This window comes from Ostrinia furnacalis, unplaced genomic scaffold (genome assembly GCF_004193835.3).
Source record: "Ostrinia furnacalis isolate ACB-3 unplaced genomic scaffold, ASM419383v2 OfSCF4659, whole genome shotgun sequence".
NCBI lineage: Eukaryota > Metazoa > Arthropoda > Insecta > Lepidoptera > Crambidae > Ostrinia > Ostrinia furnacalis.
In genome coordinates, this window is record NW_021134898.1 from 211,969 (window position 1) to 230,656 (window position 18,688).

General features: G+C 37.2%; 4 protein-coding genes across 6 annotated transcripts in view; 2 read left to right on the plus strand and 2 right to left on the minus strand.

Annotated features, from left to right (window-relative positions):
- gas2 (growth arrest-specific protein 2) overlaps positions 1–18,688 on the minus strand; it is a 452,494-nt gene that overhangs the window by 147,855 nt on the left and 285,951 nt on the right. The gene's annotated exons all lie outside the window — the stretch shown is intronic.
- The window catches only part of LOC114359811 (pickpocket protein 28-like), a 42,981-nt gene that overhangs the window by 2,297 nt on the left and 21,996 nt on the right, over positions 1–18,688 (minus strand). Inside the window, exons 1-8 of one of the 2 annotated variants that reach the window (XM_028314324.1) lie at positions 4,630–4,715; positions 4,338–4,467; positions 3,816–3,943; positions 2,864–2,969; positions 2,054–2,208; positions 1,662–1,788; positions 1,033–1,125; positions 28–167 (exon numbers count right to left, since the gene is read on the minus strand). In XM_028314324.1, the coding sequence (XP_028170125.1) occupies positions 28–167; positions 1,033–1,125; positions 1,662–1,788; positions 2,054–2,208; positions 2,864–2,969; positions 3,816–3,943; positions 4,338–4,467; positions 4,630–4,682 (932 nt within the window). In that variant the 5' untranslated portion in view covers positions 4,683–4,715. Of the gene's footprint in view, positions 1–27; positions 168–1,032; positions 1,126–1,661; positions 1,789–2,053; positions 2,209–2,863; positions 2,970–3,815; positions 3,944–4,337; positions 4,468–4,629; positions 4,716–4,879; positions 5,021–18,688 lie in introns of those variants that run through there. The other variant, XM_028314323.1, reaches the window with a different exon arrangement.
- Positions 8,761–13,079, plus strand: LOC114359816 (uncharacterized). Its single transcript, XM_028314328.1, has 3 exons — positions 8,761–9,289; positions 11,467–11,620; positions 11,955–13,079. The coding sequence occupies exons 1-3, from the start codon at positions 9,109–9,111 to the stop codon at positions 12,382–12,384; spliced, it is 765 nt and encodes a 254-aa protein (XP_028170129.1). The 5' UTR covers positions 8,761–9,108; the 3' UTR covers positions 12,385–13,079.
- On the plus strand, positions 15,478–16,960 carry LOC114359817 (uncharacterized). The gene is made up of 2 exons (XM_028314329.1): positions 15,478–15,771; positions 16,279–16,960. The coding sequence occupies exons 1-2, from the start codon at positions 15,591–15,593 to the stop codon at positions 16,779–16,781; spliced, it is 684 nt and encodes a 227-aa protein (XP_028170130.1). The 5' UTR covers positions 15,478–15,590; the 3' UTR covers positions 16,782–16,960.

Below are 18,688 nucleotides of genomic sequence, written 5' to 3' on the forward strand. Positions count from 1 at the left end.
TGATAATCTCTTAATAAAACATCTTACCTTTCAGGACTATATGCTCTTAGCCCTTCTGAAGTAGTCATCATTTTAGGTTTTATGGAAACAACTATCTCCTTTGATAATGGGGATCGAAAAAATTGCTGCGACAGACGCGGCAACTCTGCAGGATTATGTAGAAGAATCTGGGTAGTAAATAAATGACATTGGGAACTTTTTGCCCCACTTTTCGAAAAGTAGCGGACACAAACGAAACCTATCACAGATGATACATACTAATATCCAATGAATTTCCGTGCATTTTTTTTTCTCTCTTATATGGGAATATTGAGAAAATGAAGTTTTAATATTTTATTTTATTTTACATTTAGGTAACATTTTTGACGACCTCCGTGGCGGAGAGGCGCACACACCGGTTTTCAAGGTGTGCCGGGCCAACCCTGAGGTCCCGGGCTCGATTTCCGGCCGGGACAATATAGAAAACGATCTTTTCACATTGTCTCTGGTTTGGGTGTGTTGTGGTTCGTCGTTCCCGATTTCCATAACACAAATGCCTTAGCTACTTATTTTGGGTTGGAGTAATATATCTGGGCAAATAAATATCTTTATCTTTATCTTTATCTTTATCTTTATCTTTATCTTTATCTTTATCTTTATCTTTATCTTTATCTTTATCTTTATATGAGATGTTGTCTAATATTAATTTAAGTATTTATAATATTTTATTTATTTATATTTTTTATTTATTTATATTATTTTATTTACTTTTATTGGTTACTCTGCAATGCCAAACAACATAACATGTAAAAATGTCAAATCATTTTAGACAAATATATTTTCAACTTAGACTCGTCATATCTCAGAATTCCCATATCTCACAACATAGCGCTTTAAGTGAATATACCTATAAGTATAAAGCTTTGAAATATAATACGTTTCATCTTTGTCCGCCGTGGGGCAATTTCTCATATTAAAGTTCCCAATGTCCTTTTTATAAGTATTCAAACTAGGAACATACGAGTAAACACGAACGGATCATTCATAGCTTACCTTGAAACCTTGTACAAGTCCCTTACAGAGGAAATCTTGATCAATCTCTTTTGTTTTCATAACAAATGCTATTCCAGATTTCGCACCAAATCCCTAAAAAGGATTAAAAATTAAGCAAATATATAAATAAATCAGGTACAGACACAGTTACAAGAGAGTTGAGTGAACCAATGTTTCACAGCATGCAGGAACTAGCTCAGGAACTGGTCAATCCATCCTCCATTCATAGCCGTGGTCCAATTTTCAATACCATCAATACCTGATGGGTACGTACAATAATATCGTTAGAGCAGTGGTTCTTAACCGGTGGTCCGCGGACCACTGGTGGTCCCTGGAGACATTCCAAGTGGTCCACGAAGTGCACTTGCACACCTTGGTTAAAACCACTTTTAACTGATTTTTGCAGTCAAACTGTAGGGTANGGTTTTGACCGATTATGAGGTGGTCCCTGACAAGACAGAAATTTGGTAAAATGATCCCTCATGACTTAAAGGTTAAGAACCACTTCGTTAGATAATAGATTCAGCTTTCCGCCACGTTCACGTTTTATGATTATTCTAGTTTGGAACGGCCTATAACGTATTGTGTGTCGATGATTTAAATTAACAAACATAAATAAATGGACTTACTGATCCTCTTAACGGGTAAGTTTCCATAGGTGCATCAGGTTCAAATCCTGATCCTAAACTCCACGTTAGATTCGGGCTCATTAAAACATCTGGATTGAATTCAAGATATGGGTATTCTGTATGTAAGCTGAAAAAAATCGTACAAATTCGCAGAATCCATTAAAAACCAATTAAATAGCGATCGCCTGACATAAGACATTGCTGTGTGTGAAGCGAACGAACGATATGCAATAATATCATGTGTAAAAGATATTGCCAAGAACTGAATTAATTTTTATCAATTAAAATAAAAAAATCTGACCCCTCTTAGTCTGCTGACGGAAGACTCTTAATGAGTCATCTCTCAATATTCATAATAGCGCGCTTTGAGTATTATATAAATGCAAACTTACTTTTCAACTCTAAAAAGATCTTCAGCACGTAGCATATTGAACGTGTAGCACAGGCCTTCCTCAGTAAGAATTGGTGAGAACATAGACGAACAATTTTGATAAAGAGTGTTTTGCCATTTGCACCCATAAAACATCTCCGTTAAATTGGGCGCCACCTTAAATTGAAATAACTCGATAATACTTAATACTAATACATATTATAAAAGCGAAGTCTCGCTTTCACGCCTAAACCACTGAATCGATTTTGATGAAATTTGGCATAGAGATAGTTTGAGTCCCGGAAAAGGACATAGGATAGTTTTTATCCCGGTTTTTGAAACAGGGACGCGCGCGATAAAGTTAATAAAGTTACGCGATAAAGTAGATTCTGTGACAGACAAAATTACACGCGGGCGAAGCCGCGGGCGGAAAGCTAGTATGTATTAAATAATGTAGAACAGTAATGATACATTTTTAGTAGCTACTGAATTTACTAAGCGTTTCGATGACTCTTTTATAATGCGAACAGCTAGGGACTGGAATTCGCTGCCTGCTGTTGTCTTTCCTGAACATTATAACCCGGGCCTTTTCAAGGCGAGAGTGAATAGGCACTTACAGGGCAGATATTATTATGTACCATCCTAGACTACATCTTACTTAACATCAGGTACGATTACCCTTATCCTGCTTAAAAAAAACGTCACACTAGACAGTGGCGCTAACTAGTGAGCACAAACACGGTAGGTAGCCCTCATTGAGAACCTACTTTTTTTAAAGTACCTAGCATAAAAACCAATTATCATAAACAAAAGTTAAACATTTCAGACTTACCGATTTAATATTCTCGACTGTCACAGTACCATTGGATACCTTTCTTCCATCCTTGGGACACCAAGCGGCGTCACAAACTAAACATAAGTCTTCAAACATCTCAACTCTGAAATATTTTAATTGATTTTAATTTGAATGATTTTTCCTATAAAATAGTGTTAAATTGACAATTTTTTTCTTCAATATTCATGAGTTTAGAATCGGCCGATACCAAATCGGTGTAATGTAGGCACTTTCTATATCTCCATACTGATCAACAGCCCGACCCAACTATCGGCCAACTAAAAGTCGGTGGTCTGCGCCTAGGCTTATAGGCACAAGCAATGTGAACAGCTAGGGACTGGAATTCGCTGTCTTTTCCGTATACTAATCCGGGCCTCTTCAAGGCAAGAGTGAATAGGCACTTACAGGGTGTGCTTGTTCTGCATAAAAATATACAAATCTACAGGGTGTTAGGTAAATGGTTATATGAGCCGACACTAGCCCATGTTAACATGGGCATATAAATGGTATGGTGAAGTCAGAAAATTGATATCATCATTAATTTTTTTTTGTCATACAAAATAAATTTTATAAAATCCGATTTGTATGAAAATTTTAATAATTAAAATGAAGATATCAATTTTCTGACTTCACCATACCATTTATATGCCCACGTTGACATGGGCTAGTGTCGGCTCATATACCCATTTACCTAACACCCTGTATACTAATATTATAAATGCGAAAGTAACTTTGTCTGTCTGTCTCCCTTTCACGCCTAAACCACTGAACCGATTTTGATTAAATTTAGCATAGAGATAGTTAAGTCCCGAGAAAGGACATAGGATAGTTTTTATCCCGGTTTTTGAAAAAAGCGAGCGCGATACAGTTTTTCTGAGACAGACAAAATTCAACGCAGGCGAAGCCGCGGGCGGAAAGCTAGTACTAAAAATAAAGGACAGTCACTTACTCGTCTTCAGTAATATTGCTGTGAGGTGCGCCCGTGTTGTTGTTATACAAGTGGAAGTATTTGGTGAAATTAAAAATCGTCTGCCGAGACTTCGTTTCAAAACAGAAAGTCACTGCTGGATACGGTATCTATTAGAAAAAGTATCATTAAGATCATCACGTCAACTAAGGTCAATAAAATTAAAACTATATTATTGGTCCCTAATGCCTGATTTTTCATATTTCCCATACTTAGGGCTGATTTTACCATCGTCGGATAACTTTTAACTGAAGAATAAGTTTAGTACATTGACAGTTTCAGTATGGGAAATATGTCAAAATGACAAGCTTATTCTTCAGCTAAAAGCTATCTAACGATTGAAAAATCAGCCCCAAGAATGGGAAATAAGTCAAAATGACAAGCTTATTCTTCAATTAAGTTATCCGACGATTGAGAAATCAGCCCTAAGTAGGGTTGCGAACGTTTTATTTAAAGAATATAAAGACAAAAAGATTAAATACTGTCTTCAAACAGACACAGTACCTCCCAGACTGGAGTGGTGGTCTCAGCAAAGGTCACAATGACGGGAGTATCGTCCCATTTTGTATAAACTTTGAATATTTGAAAGCCGCAAAGCACCACGCAAAAAATGAATGTAAAAGTCCAGAACAGCCTAAAAAAGAGATGGTACGGTTTACTCCACTTGTCACTTCACCCAGATGAACAAAGTAGATTTTTTAGTGGCCTCGTTTTTTCAACTCGGAACCGTTTCAGCTTCATTATGCGGGTGATATTAAGTCCACCATGATCTATGAAAAAAGTCCCATTTGTTCACCTGGGTGAAATAATTCCTAGGTGAACAGAGACGACCGCTTCGACACAATTCATCTAGAAAATGAAGCTGAGTGAATCGGTTTCGAGCTGAAATGAGGACACTAATAAATCCACATTGTTCAGTCCTGGGTGAATAATCCATTTAATCTTTTATCTTTCAGGTGTTCAATCTCGAATTCACACAATCAATCAACTATGGTAAACTAAATTAACCCAAACTGATAAAATACACAAAAAATCAAAAGACTCACTTTTCCAGAAGGGTCCGTTCCTTTTCCCCGATGTACCTGAGTCCATGAAGATTTGAATTTTTTGTGTAGTCGTTCAAAACTTCTTTAATCGTAATTGTTCTGCGTTTAATCGAACTATTGTGTATCTCAACGCTTCCCAAGCTAAAATTATTACAATAGTTATTTAGTTTTAGTTGACAATAGAAACTAAATTATTTAACACAAGCTTGCTATGTTAACCTGTAACGCCTCATGGTGCGAGTGAGCGATACTTGCAAATGAGACCAACTCCCGAATTGTTGTGAAATTTAGGCTTGGCGACAAATGAAGTAATACCATAATATCATACCCCCATGGGAAATTACCATCAATTATGAAATTGCGTAGAAGGAGTTCGACACACTTAATATTAATTTAAAAAACGCAAATGGACTTAGTTAATGTTTCATAACGATATAGGAAACATTATTAATTTTTTCATTTAATTTTGTTAATCTATGGCTTGTTTGTTATTGCTAATAAATTTCTTCACATACCGTATTATTCATTCCTTTAGGGTATTTTCGAAACATGTGGGGCTATTTGATTTTAATAGTCTATCTATCACAACAGCACATCAAGCTAACAACTGAAGTCTCTTATTTCGTTGATTTGCAATCACCCCTTGATTTGCAACAAAAAAATGTATAGTTTGATGTACTGTCACCAGTAGGTACTCAAAGAAATACTAACAAAACCTTTAGAGAAAAAGGACAATAGCCCAACGATCACCCAGGTCATTTTATCCATGGGTCACCCATCCATGATGGCTGATCAAAGGATACCAAATTGTCACTCGGAGTCCACTTTGATCACCTGGGTGATCAAAGCCAGGTGATTAAAGTGGAATAGCTCATATTTTTAATCGGCAAAATGTATGGCTACTTGAATTATTTGGCCTTAATGTGTTCGCTAAACATCTAATAAACAATTCCCCATGAGTATAGTAGAGTAATTAAAAAAATATATGGAAGTGTCATGAAGTGTATTAGGCATTTCATTAAGTAATTAGAAGCCCAAAAAATTCAATTTTTACCCGACTACGGCGAAAAGAGGAAGGGTTATGGTTAGGGTTGCCAGGCGTCCGGCTTTAGCCGGACATGTTTGGCTTTTTAAGGTCTTGTCCGGCCAAATATTGGCTTGTCCGGCCTGTCCGGCTTTTGTTAGGCTTTATATGTGGCTGCCGCGCCAGGCGAAAGTCGAGTCACAGAATAATATCAAGCGCACGCATCAGGATGATAGGCAACCGATGATGATAATAACCACTCGTGAGCTATGACACTAATTAAACCCCCCTCCCCCGTGACATGTCCGGCTTTTAGGGTAAAATGTCCGGCCAAATGAAGCTCAGAGCCCGGCTTTTGTGTTTTTGGACCTGGCAACCCTAGTTATGGTTTTAGCAGTCTGAAATGTTCACTATTTTCTAAAAGTAGATATTTCTAATAAGAACGTTACGTCATCGCGTCTTCCTACCTAAATAGGCGATATACAAAACACAACATTTTGTTTTTTTAATAAAAGTTTTTATTAAAATTAATTCTAAAATTTAAATAACTCAGATTTGTCGCCCATAAATGCGCAAGGGCTAGTCCTGGAAGGCCTTACAAAATTTGAAGGCCAAGGAATACAAGTAATACAACTACAACCGAAAGAACACGCATTATTTAGGGAAGGGGCCCTTCCGAAGGGCACTACACATTTTGCGGTCCTATTAGTTCGTGAGCTAGCTCGCTAGTCTCGCTCAAAAATTTGCGAGCTTGAATTTTATTACACATCTTAGTAATATCTGTATTAAGTTTGTTCACATGCTTAAAAATATCACAATTAAAACTATTAGCATGAATGATTACTTAAGTCATATGGAAATTTATTCAGATGCATGGGGAACTTCCATTCAAAACATTGGAGTTGAATTGATGTAGGTAATTAACATTAAAACAAAAGTGGTCTCAATTCCTCTAATCAATGTGAGTGACTATTACTTGACGTCACAATGACGAATCAAACAATGTTTAGGTCAGCAAGTGCAATAAAAATCGCTATTATGCCATAAACAAACCACGACAATTTAGTGAAGTGAAAAAAGGCGCGTTGTTGCCAGCCCGTAAGTGGGTCGAGGCGGCAACGTCGCATTATAGCGGTACTGGGTCGGAGTGGCAACGTCGCGCGGGGAGCAGCCACGCTATAGTAAGCGTAGGTTGGTATGTGGTGGGTTAACTTTAGGTTTGATAAAACTGAGTTTCTGCTTTGAAAACAGAATGTTCCGAAACTTTTTAATGTTGAAAAATTTCTCACTTCTAAACAATGGGATAAAGTTCACATTCACAATGAAGAACAACAAATAACACGTCGGATAGAGCGCATAAACAATTCTTTATGTTGTTAAAATTGGTTTGTTTGTACCCATTTTGAAACCGATATTCAGTCCATAAAAATCACTTGAAAAAATTATAAATATTTGTAGCGATTCCTCGTATTTTTTCATGACAAGGTGTCACAAAAACACGTGTCGTGTTTGCATAAGTCTCTAAATCATCGTAATTATAGTATCAATCAACCTATCTAATCAATATTTCAATTGAAACCGACGCAGAAATAAGCGTGTTGTTGTGTTGCCTCCACTCCTTCATACAGTGATTTCAGATAGGTATTATTTTAACTATAGCGTCTACAGTGCCACATTAGTCTATTAAACCGACATCTCTTTCTCATGATTTTGGGATAAATTACTTACTGTCGACAAATAGATATTCATAACAAAAATAAAATAAACACTAGACTTCTATTAAAATATTCATCGTGTCGCTCCTCGTCAACTCCCTTCCTTATTACGCACATCCCTAAACGAGCTAGGAGCTAGAGCTAAATTCAAAAACAAAAAATGCCTAAATAGAAATCGTTTATTCTGCACTGAGGTTAGGCGGAGTTCCGCAAAACAGCCAAGCTATAATAACAGTGGCCAGCATGATTTATGTAGCCACAAATCACAAACGCGCAATTTGAATCGTTACATTAGTAGCACATAACCTTGCCGTATATTATTTGTGGTTATTAAAACTGTTTTTGTCTAGTTTTAATCGAGTATTGTCTATCTATAGATTAAGCTAGAAATATTAATGTTAACAGCACGATTTGTTTCGTAGCTTGTTTAATAGTTCACGACTATTCATCAACTTATTAGTTCAAATCAAAATAGTTGGAGATTAAAACTCATTTTATTTAGTAATAATGTGAATTGTGTAGGTCATGCTGCAGCTGCAGATTGTTATGAGTGCCAGGCAAATAAGCAACACCCAGCAAATAATAAAAATCATTCGAATGCAGGTAGAAAATGGTGTCAAAAACCTCTTGTTCGACACTTTCGTAGCGCGGGACGGTACTCAAGTCAACACGGAAAGTGCATCAAATGGAGAAAAAAAGATTTTGCACGAATGCCCGGCTCGTTTGGCAACGTCTCTTAGGCAGCAAAAATTATTTAATTTACGGTATTGGATTTTTTATGCATTTTATGCATAACCACAAAATACATAATAATATAAGTACCAAATACCAATATAAGAAAGAACCAACGATAAACTTAAATGCTTACTGCATATCTGATAATAAGTACTGTTCTAACTTCTAACTCAACATACAGAATTAAGACTTTAACAAGTGACAAACCTTTAAAATAATTCAAATGTGTACCCCTACTGGGCTGGGATAATACGCTGTCGTAATTACAATCCCTTTAATCTGCAACAGCAAAATGTGTTCAAGAAAATAAAACCGTAATTCCGCTACGAGCGAGCGATAAGAGCACACGCCCGACTTTATGACGCGACCAAGTCGCAATGGGCGGCCGAGTCGCAAGCCAATGACCAGAGTCGGCGTGCGCACAGTCGCACGTCTCCGCGGCAGTAGCGGCGCGCAAGTCTGTGCGGGCGGTGCGTTTTTGTCTTGAGGCATTCAAGTGTGTCGAACGGCAACATTTTGTCTGTAGCTCAGTGGCGAACTAGCTTGCGGTTTTCTGATTATAATTGTCACAGCCCTAGGCCTCCAGTTTCTATTCGTTTCTTGACTGATTAGAAAAATCAACATCAATGAAAAAATACTTCTAGTTTAAAACGACTGTTGGATAATAAAATAGCACATTTGAGCTACTGTGTGAGCTAAAAAAATTAGGTAGTTCACTTTGTCACAGCACTAGGCGAGTGCGTTTTGTCGCAGTAATGTCGGAAATGGCATTTTTTAACCCCGCGGATTTGATAGAAGAGATAGAGAAACGGCCGGCCTTGTACAAGAGTGATCAGCCAGCCGAGAGGGAGGAGAAGCTAGCGATGTGGAAGGAGGTTGGCGCAGCCATTTTTAGTGATTGGGAGACGTATAACAAGGCCACCGCGTACGACAAAGGTGCGTTCAGCGTATCACAACAATCATGTGAACAAAGTTGCAACTTTTTCTTCTTCTATGGCTCTCGCGGGTTGCGTTTAGCCACGACAGGGTTTTTTGTGGACATTGCGTTTAGACAGCGTGGGGTTAGGTTAAAAAAGTTGCAACTTTTTTTTTCTTAAATCAGTAAGTTCAATCTAACCACGGAATCTGACAAACAATGTTCTAGCCATATTTTATACTTCACTAAAAACTTTGTAAAATTTAATAAAACCTCAAAAAGTAGCGAGTTACGACACGTACAATCATTCCCGAAAGCACTCATGCATATGCAACCAATGATATAACCCTCTCCCCCACCGCCACAAGTAGGGTACCCATCTGGTTGGTATAGTATTTGTAAAGTCAGTCCTGATAGGAAAACATAATTTTTGAAAAAAGTCCAGATTTTAGTAACATTTATTCATTTTACTGCCTTTTTAAGATATTTTTACTTTGCTTTTAATTTCTAAATCTCTACCACTGCTACAGGTTAATGTAAGCCAATAATAAGCAGAGGAAGAAACTCCATCGTCACTAATTTTGTAAAAATTACGTGCATAAAAGTTACAGACCCGAAGGTTGGGCATCATCATTATAATGTCGGTTAATACCACTTGTGGGTAAGATATGAGCTAGTCCATCGAATAGGGAATCCGGTCAAGTCCAGGCAAGTCAAGACGCACAGTAACCCTACTGCCAACTGCAAGGTCTCCCGGGGTGCACGTGGAATTCGCCCTATCTGGCGACGTAGCCATCCCCCGGGATGAAGCATACGTGTAACGCGGCTACGTGACATCACAACGCGACGCGACGCATTAGGGTTGCCAACAGTATTTGGGGGTAGCGGTAGACAACCTAAAAACCTAGGCGCCCAACTACTATTGAGTTTGTAACGTGTTGTTTTAGTGGGAAAGCCTAGCCCTCTGACAAGGGGATTCGACAAAGCCATTGACTAAAATACTATTATAAAGTAAAATCCAATTTATTTTCCAAAAATGTTTTGATCCTGTTCGGAATTCGATCCTAATACAATGCTTTAATTTTTTAACAAAAAGTTGGGAACCCTAGATCGGCCTGAGAAAATTAAGGTAAAATCGCGTGATTTCGTCCATAATATCATTTCTGGTGTAAGCTTGTCATGATGAATGATAGGTATGAAATTAAAAATTTATTTTGATTTCATAAAATCTTAATAGCTATCTAAAGCTAGGATAAATACGTGATACTTTTTGCTAGTTAACTAAAGTACAGAATAGTTTTATTTTGTAAAAAAAAAGCCATAAATCATAACTTATTGTGACAAAAAAAATAGGCAGTATTTTGTCGTCTCGCATACTTATTGTAATAATACACGGCTTGTCAAAATCCAGTTCAGAATGTACACCGATTCTCATTTGAGATGCATAAGAAGACAATATTAATTCAATTGTCGGGAGCCCGGGGGCAGGCGAATTGTTATTCAGAGGAATCCCGACGAGTTATCAAGGGAATGGAATTCCAAAAACCAGTTTTACCCACGGAATTATGGAGGCATTTAATTGGTCACGCACACGGACTGAAATCTGAATATGACTCATCTTTTAGGGCGCAGGTTAGGATAGCGGACCTGACCTCTTTGGCCTTAGAAAAAAATAGTATGGTCACCCACAGGCTAGTAGCAGACCAGCTAACCGCAAAATCACTTATTTTCTCAATGGAATTTTAATTTTAAAATTGCTTTGTTTCATCTAGATGAATATACGAAAACAAAATGATTATCAATTGGTACCCCTTATCAGACATTATACTAGAACAGCCAATCGCCAGTACATGAGTCTACCAGTCTCTTAAGTCCTATCACATTTGTTGCAAAGTTGCACTTACTTACATAATTAATTACTTGGTGGCACAGTGTTAAGATTATAATATTATGCAGTAGTACTTTTAGTTACGTCAGATAAACCGCACTACTTTAGAACTTTTATGAATTCATGAATGTAGCATTTCATTCTGGCCCTCTAGCGACATTATTAGCAAAATTATAACAACCTGAACCTTCAGTTGTTTTTATTTTCTGTGGCCGGCTTTTAGCTCTTAATCTGCCCGAGTGGCCCCTGGTCCCAGTAAGTCTGTGCATCCCTGATCTAGATAAGTATTGAAACGTCTTTTCTTTACAGTTCTGCAGCTGCAAAGAAAATGGCGATCGCTGAGAGACGCGTACAACCGCGAGCTCCGGTCTCGGAGGACCGGCATCAGGACCAACAGAAAGGTGTACAAGTACTTCAAGAAGATGAGCTTCCTTGGCGGATTCACTGGCACCTTGAGCGAGGAGTGAGTAGAAGGTTGCTCTATGCCGTTTAGAAATGGACTCCTCTTTCACAAACTAACGTTTTTATCACTACAGGATTTGAAACTTAGGAGTTGGTTTCAGCTTGTATATCATGTTTTCCTTTGGACCAATTTTCTTTTTATTAGTATAGGTTCATACTTCAGTATCAATTTATGAACCTAAGGATTCTTTAAGGGCAGCGCAGGACCGTCGTTATGGGAATCCAGGGGAAGCCTTAATCCAGTAGTATACCATTTAGCTGAAACGAACGAAAAAAGGATTATTTTTACTAGTCAGATGTCTATCTTGTTGGATAATTAAATCATTTTGTTCCAGTGAAAACACACAAGACATGGGAGAAACTCATAGCAACGGAGAGGAAGACATGGCGATATTGAACGCGTCCATCGTCAAAAGTCTGTCAGAGCGAGAGCCTAAAGCGAAGGTGAAGAAACCTAGAAAGAAGCAGCGGAAGCGGCGGTCTACGGTAGACAGCGATCCGCCTCCAGAAGAAGTAGAAATGCCCGTGTTTCCTCTAGAAATAGCCACAGAAGGAGAGAACGATAGTGACAGGCTGTTCCTGCTATCCTTTCTACCGGAGATGAGGCAGCTGCCTCTGAACCTGAAGATGTGGGTGCGAGCCCAGATCGCCAGCGTCATGCAGGAGGCTGTCACGTGCCACTACACAAACACCCTCCCTGGGACTTCAGCCGATAAGAACGGTGACGTCAAGAGGCCAAGATACGATAGCAACGAGGACTCATAGAAATATTGCTTAAATTAGTTCTATTAAATATTTATGAACGAAAATATAAAGGCTTGATTGTCCCTAAAAGCAAATGTTACGATGTTTACAATATTTGAATAAAAAACTCTATTCATAGTTCTAAGAATATGACAAAGCTACTAATTTTGCCATAGAAATGTAAATGACACGTAGGTGGTAAATAATAAATTGTTGATAGAATGGAAGGCAATTTATTCTTTGGGCTTGGCTTCCTGTAGCCAACGTTTTAAATGAAACTTGTTATTAGTGCCATCACCTGGTTATATGGAGTAATATCGTGAGGGGAGTATGTAACGTACTTTTACATATGGCAGCAACATTGGCCAGGTCTTTATCTAACTTGAATAAGGTTGAAAATTGTGCTCTAACCCCTCAGTCGTAGAATTTTAACTCGGCATTTTCCTCCACAAAGGCATAATGGAAAGTTGGCGAAGTCTAAATTATGATATTTTACACTCTGTAGGTACTTTATGAACGAAAATTCCTACAAAAACGAGTTAAACAAACATGAAAGGCCCATATTTGAGGGCGGGTGCTTACTACTGAGTTATTTTAAACATTCCTGTGCTCATAAAAATACAAAATTGTATTTGGAAAAGAAGGAATATTTTTCAACTAAACTTAATTAAAGTTAAATTAATTTGTTCGTTATTGTGTTTCCAAAATGTTTTTTGTTAATTTAGATTTTTTTATCTTATGCTACATTCAGTAAAAAATAATCCTAGTGTTATATAAAAAACTTTCGAGTTTTGCATCACGACTTAACAAAGAATAATAAATATCTTACAGCTAAATAAAGCCTTTTTTTACCTTCCTCAAGTATTTTCGGTGATCTTACTCTTAATTCTTAACAAACAAGCTCTAAAAGATGTCCTGGGCATTACCTGTAACGAACAAAAAATATATTAGTAAAATTAGTTAATGGTATTTTTTACATAAAATCATTATTTAAAAATAATTTATCCTGCAGAACAATTCCCAAACTTCTACCATTTCTCTCAAAGGAGAAGTTAAAAAAGCGAAGCCAGTTCATAACAAATGGAGAGAAGTTATCTGACAACAGAACCTTATCTCTGACTCTGACACAATACAGATGGGTGGAGTAGGTATTCTTTCTATATAATAATGAGATTATCTATCTATTAGATGACCTTCAATAACTGACGACGCCGACACGTGATTTTATGTGACTTTTGTTTGAATCAACTTTTAGAACGCGAAAATTTTTATACGAAAATTCAGTTCATTATCTCAAATTTTGAGGTTGACCCCTTTTTAATGCTAATTTGACTGGACTATAAGGAGAAAACACAAACAATATTATTATTGTTATTTTTCCCTTATTATCGCGATAGGGTCAAGGCGCCTGTTCGCGTCCACCGCTCTAAATGAGTTAAAACGATGAATTATTCTTTAAAAACACTGGGAATTAAATACTCACAAACTTACTACTAACAAACTTGAAAGCCTTCTATGAATACATGGATTACAGGTAAAGTATTTGTTGGTTGTTTTTTTTTTGTATTATTTTTATTTCCCATTATGGAGTGTTACAAATGTTACAATCAAGAGTGGAAATTCTGAGAAATGACCGTTCCGAGAATTTGGCGCAGTGCAGTGGTAATATAAGTGGAAGGTTTTTTTTTGGGACTTTTGTTAGTCACCACAATAACCTCTTGCGTTGGATACTTCCAAAAGGTGATCAGTTCTACCGATCTCACTTCCATTGGACAAAACTTTGCTGCATTCGCCTCAAACTTTGAAGTTCTGATTACTCCAAGTTTGGGCATAACTCGTGTGTTGGACGGGCTGGTATTTAATGTTTTGCGATGAGTGAGGAAGATGGTGGAACTATAGTAGAACTCGGAAACCTTCATTAAGGCGGCGATCATAAATTTTCCACCGTCACATTCAATAGTGGAACCTGACTAACTCTTTATTGCATTATTAATATTATCATAATCACTGTACAGAAAATACTACGCAAGTAGTCTTTCTTTTATATACCTACGTACTAATTTTACCCAAGAAATAATAACTACTTATGTAAGTTTAAATTTAAATGCAAAATGTTGCATCAATGAATATTATAATACACTGCGCAGTGTGCAAGCAAGATACACAAACTCGTTTTTTTATTAATATCCAAACCATGTTTAGAATCGTTGCATTTACTGCCCCCTCAAAGCCCCACACAATTTCCATGTAGGGTTGCCATCAGATCAGAGTTTTGGTCCTTCGCCGGCCGGACTGAGTTCAGTTTTTAGTAATCACGCAACCCTACAGAAAAAAAGTATCGTTTGTAAATAATTTTACTGTAATTCTGATTTCTTTTGAAGCCTTTCCAAATTTTAAGGTGGCAACCCTAATTCCATCGCATCTATCACACTGAACGTACCTTTTTTATCAACCACTTCATAATAACCGAACGCATTAAAAAACGTAATACGCACGAGGAAATTAATCATAACAAGCCATCAGGCCAAATGACTTAATTATATTTAAATATTCATTTACATTGATAATTGCAGAGGGCAGCACTGTATCACGAGCAACCAGCAGCATTACAAATGAGCGGGAAAATAATTACGATATTATAGCTAAAAGCAAATCATTCGTGAAATTCCATTGAAGTTCGTTTTAACTCGTGCATCTTTTGTTTTTGATGCTCGTGGACTGTTCATTACTAAAACCTACCCAAATAATAAACGACTAGATGACAGACAAGCTAATTAGGAAATGAACCTAGAAAAAAATCGTTATCTAACAAAACATAACCTGATGATGTCACCAAAATAGAAATAACGGTAAATTAGATAAAAATGCATTAAAATCAAATAACATCCGCCCGTAAAGTGACTGGACTTAATATAGAAAGTGTTATAAAAGCAGGTAAGTCAAAGATAATAATATAATCAAGGCTCCCAGTCAGTCTCGTTGCCGTGGAAACTTCAACTTATTTTTGCCTATACGAGCGAAACGTGAACTGCCAAGATCATCTAATATCCGAATGAAATCATAACAATCAATAAAAGAGACATTGACGGGCGCGCGTTGTAGCGCGACGTTGCCAAACCGCGCGCCGCAGCAGCTGAGGTGCGGGGTCGTTGCGGGGCCGCGGCGGCGACGCTGCGTCATTCCGCGTCGCTCGCCCGACCGCTGCAGATGTCGGACGTTTTACAAAAATGACTGAACGATTCGACGTCGAAATGTTTATCAGTGAAGTGAAGAAGTATCCAGAAATATGGGACCTAAATTGTGAAGACTATAGGTTAAAGAAGCGGAAGGATCGCGCGTGGGCCGAGGTGGCCAGGGTTTTTATAGCCGACTTCGATGATATGACTGCGACCGAGAAGAATGAAATTTGTGAGTATTTCACGGTGAAACATAAAACTAAGCATTCAAGTGATTTTGCGGTTCATCCTAAATCGAGAATTTAAGTTTATAGGGACGAAGTAATTCGATAAATCTTTGTCCAATTCTCCTCAGAGTTTAGTGAAACTAAATGTTGGTGATAATAATACTAGTGAACAGCAGAGTTGAATCGAAACACATCTATTAGGCACACATACAGTTAATTTCCAAGAAAAGAAACATACTTACATCGAATTTCAATGAAAGTATTCCAAAGTAAAAATTTATTTTCCTCTTCTAGAAGTGATTTTATAAATCGGTTAGTGTGTCATATGAAAATATTTAGATACATCGATAGGACAATCAACTACTTTCGCTATCAATAATGTAATGAATTTCAATGTTGCAAATTCATTTGATGTAGGTAGTTGCGAACCGTTGCCGGTAAAGAAAATTATTTTATTCCTGTTATGTCTGCTAAGAAAGTCAAATAGAATCATAATAAAAAATTCTTTCCAGACAGAAGTCTTTACGGAAAATGGCGTAACCTCCGAGACTCCTTCGTGAGGCATTTGCGGAAAGATGGAGATAGTAAAAATAGCTACGTGTACGCAAATAACCTGGCATTCCTCAATGACCTGTACAAGCCTGGTAGCACTCAATCTGACGAGGAACTCATGAACTGCCCAGAGGACCAGAAACCCAAGCGGAAAAAGATTAAGTACAACAAATTCGAAGATATCTGGAATCGCGACGAGATATCCCCCGTAGAAGACACGAAAATAAAAGGCAAAGACATTGAATTCATAGACACATTCCCGACTGCGAACTGCAGTACCTCATTCCAAATGGAAGATGAAGACAGATCATTCTTTGATTCCCTATTACCAGCTGTAAGAGAACTGACTATAGACCAAAAGCTAGAATTCCGAAGTGAAGTGATTAGTGCATTAAAAAATATTAGGTCAACCAACAAATTCAAATTGGACCCAGGGACCGGTGACTTCAGTGAAACAATGTAGGTTAATTTTATTGTTATTTTATGCTAATGTGATCAAGTAATAAATTTTCGTTTCATTAACAGTCTACTATAACTACACTTTAAGAGCTATTGTTGGTAATTAAATTGGCAAAGGTGATGTAGAAATTGTTAATTAGCCGCGTGTTTATAATTAAATGAAATATCAACTTCGTGCACGAAGTTACGTATGTTTTGATTAACTGTAAATTTAAATGNAGGTTGTACTTGATGAAATTTCATTTCATATTATTTATTAATAATTCAAAGCAAAAAAGGCTTATTACATCTGAATTGTCAAAAAATGACAGCTGTCAGAATTCCGTCGAATTAAAAATCGGACTATAGTATGAAAATCATCAAACTTTTAATGTTCGTAACTCAGTTCAGACTGAGTTTAGAGGTATACATGTCATAGTAAGTTTGGTTTATTACACTATTTTGTAATCAAAAAACAAGGTCTGGTCGATGGCCGCGCGAAAAAAAAAGACGCCAATTTCCGGCATTGTCTTTTGATANTTTTAAATGAGCCTTTTAATTTTAATGACCGACTTCAATCTATAATGGCACGATATCATACGATGAATTTGTCGAACGTAGGTAGGTATGAATGATATCGTATTCTACGATTCGCACAAGTTCTCGAGTGGTCTGATACTGAAACTGCAACAAGTATGGCGATCTGGTTACGACTACCACGACTACCTAAATAATGCCGGCGAGCTGGCAACGGCGCGGGGAAAGTAGCAAGCGAAGCGGCAACGCGTGAACTGTGCGATCGATGGAGCGAGGGCGGCGGGGCGGGGTGACCCTTCCGTACAAACATATTTATACCTACCTACTTGATGTTGTACGAACACGTGTAGTTGACATATTGTATTGTATGCAAGCAACGAACAGGTTAGCAAGGTAGTAAAACGTCGATGGCGCGCGGTTGGAGTCAACGCCTTGGGGAATACAGTTTTTGTATTTGTCAACGTATTAACGTCCCCCAGCAGGCCGGCTAAGTATAATTACAATTTAATTATACCGCCGTATGTAGCGTTTGTACGAGGTATGCAAGTTGCAACAACATTAACATCGACAAACACGAGAATTTTATCGTCATAAGAACCCGATCGCAAAAACATCGTAAGTATGTGGAATAAAATGTCACAACAGAGCTATAAAAAAGACCTAAATTTGATCACCTTTACTTGGATTCACTATAAAAGAAAAATTTTATACATCAAAATCTTAAGAATTCATTAACATAAATTTAGATAGTAAATTCCGTAACTAATGTTTACTAGCCAATAAGCAATGCTAATTAAGAACATTAATAATACATTAAATATTTTAATTAAAGAAAGATCAAGGAATGTAGACGGTCAAAAACATAATTTAAAAGCACTATATTCAAGGACGAACAATACAAAATTACATAAACCGAGAGCACTTTAAAATCCTTTAAAATTAACGAGTAGGGAAACTTAAGGCTACGCGAGTACGTACTATGGTCATGTCATTCATATTTCCAGGCATTGATTTTTTTTAGTTTTTTTAGTTTATTCCTTTGTCTGGACCCGAACAGGGTGGTGGACGCAAACAGGCGACTTGACCCTAGTGACTTGCTTTGGCATGGATAAATAAATGGTTCTGGGGATCAGTGGGTGAACAGTTAGTGTCAAACCAAATAAGTTTAAAATCTGTCTTTTTACAAATCTAGCGTGTGCTCTAAAATACTACTTCAGGTCACCGAGTAAAGCCCGTTATAAACATTTTTATTTTTCCAAAGATACACGAAATGTAGGTACCTACGTAACCTTTAACTGAGTGTTCTTGTATTTACTACCTACTACAGGTAATTAAAAACATACATAAATAGCTAAAATGTATTCGAATAAATTATAATCGTTCATGACTCATTCA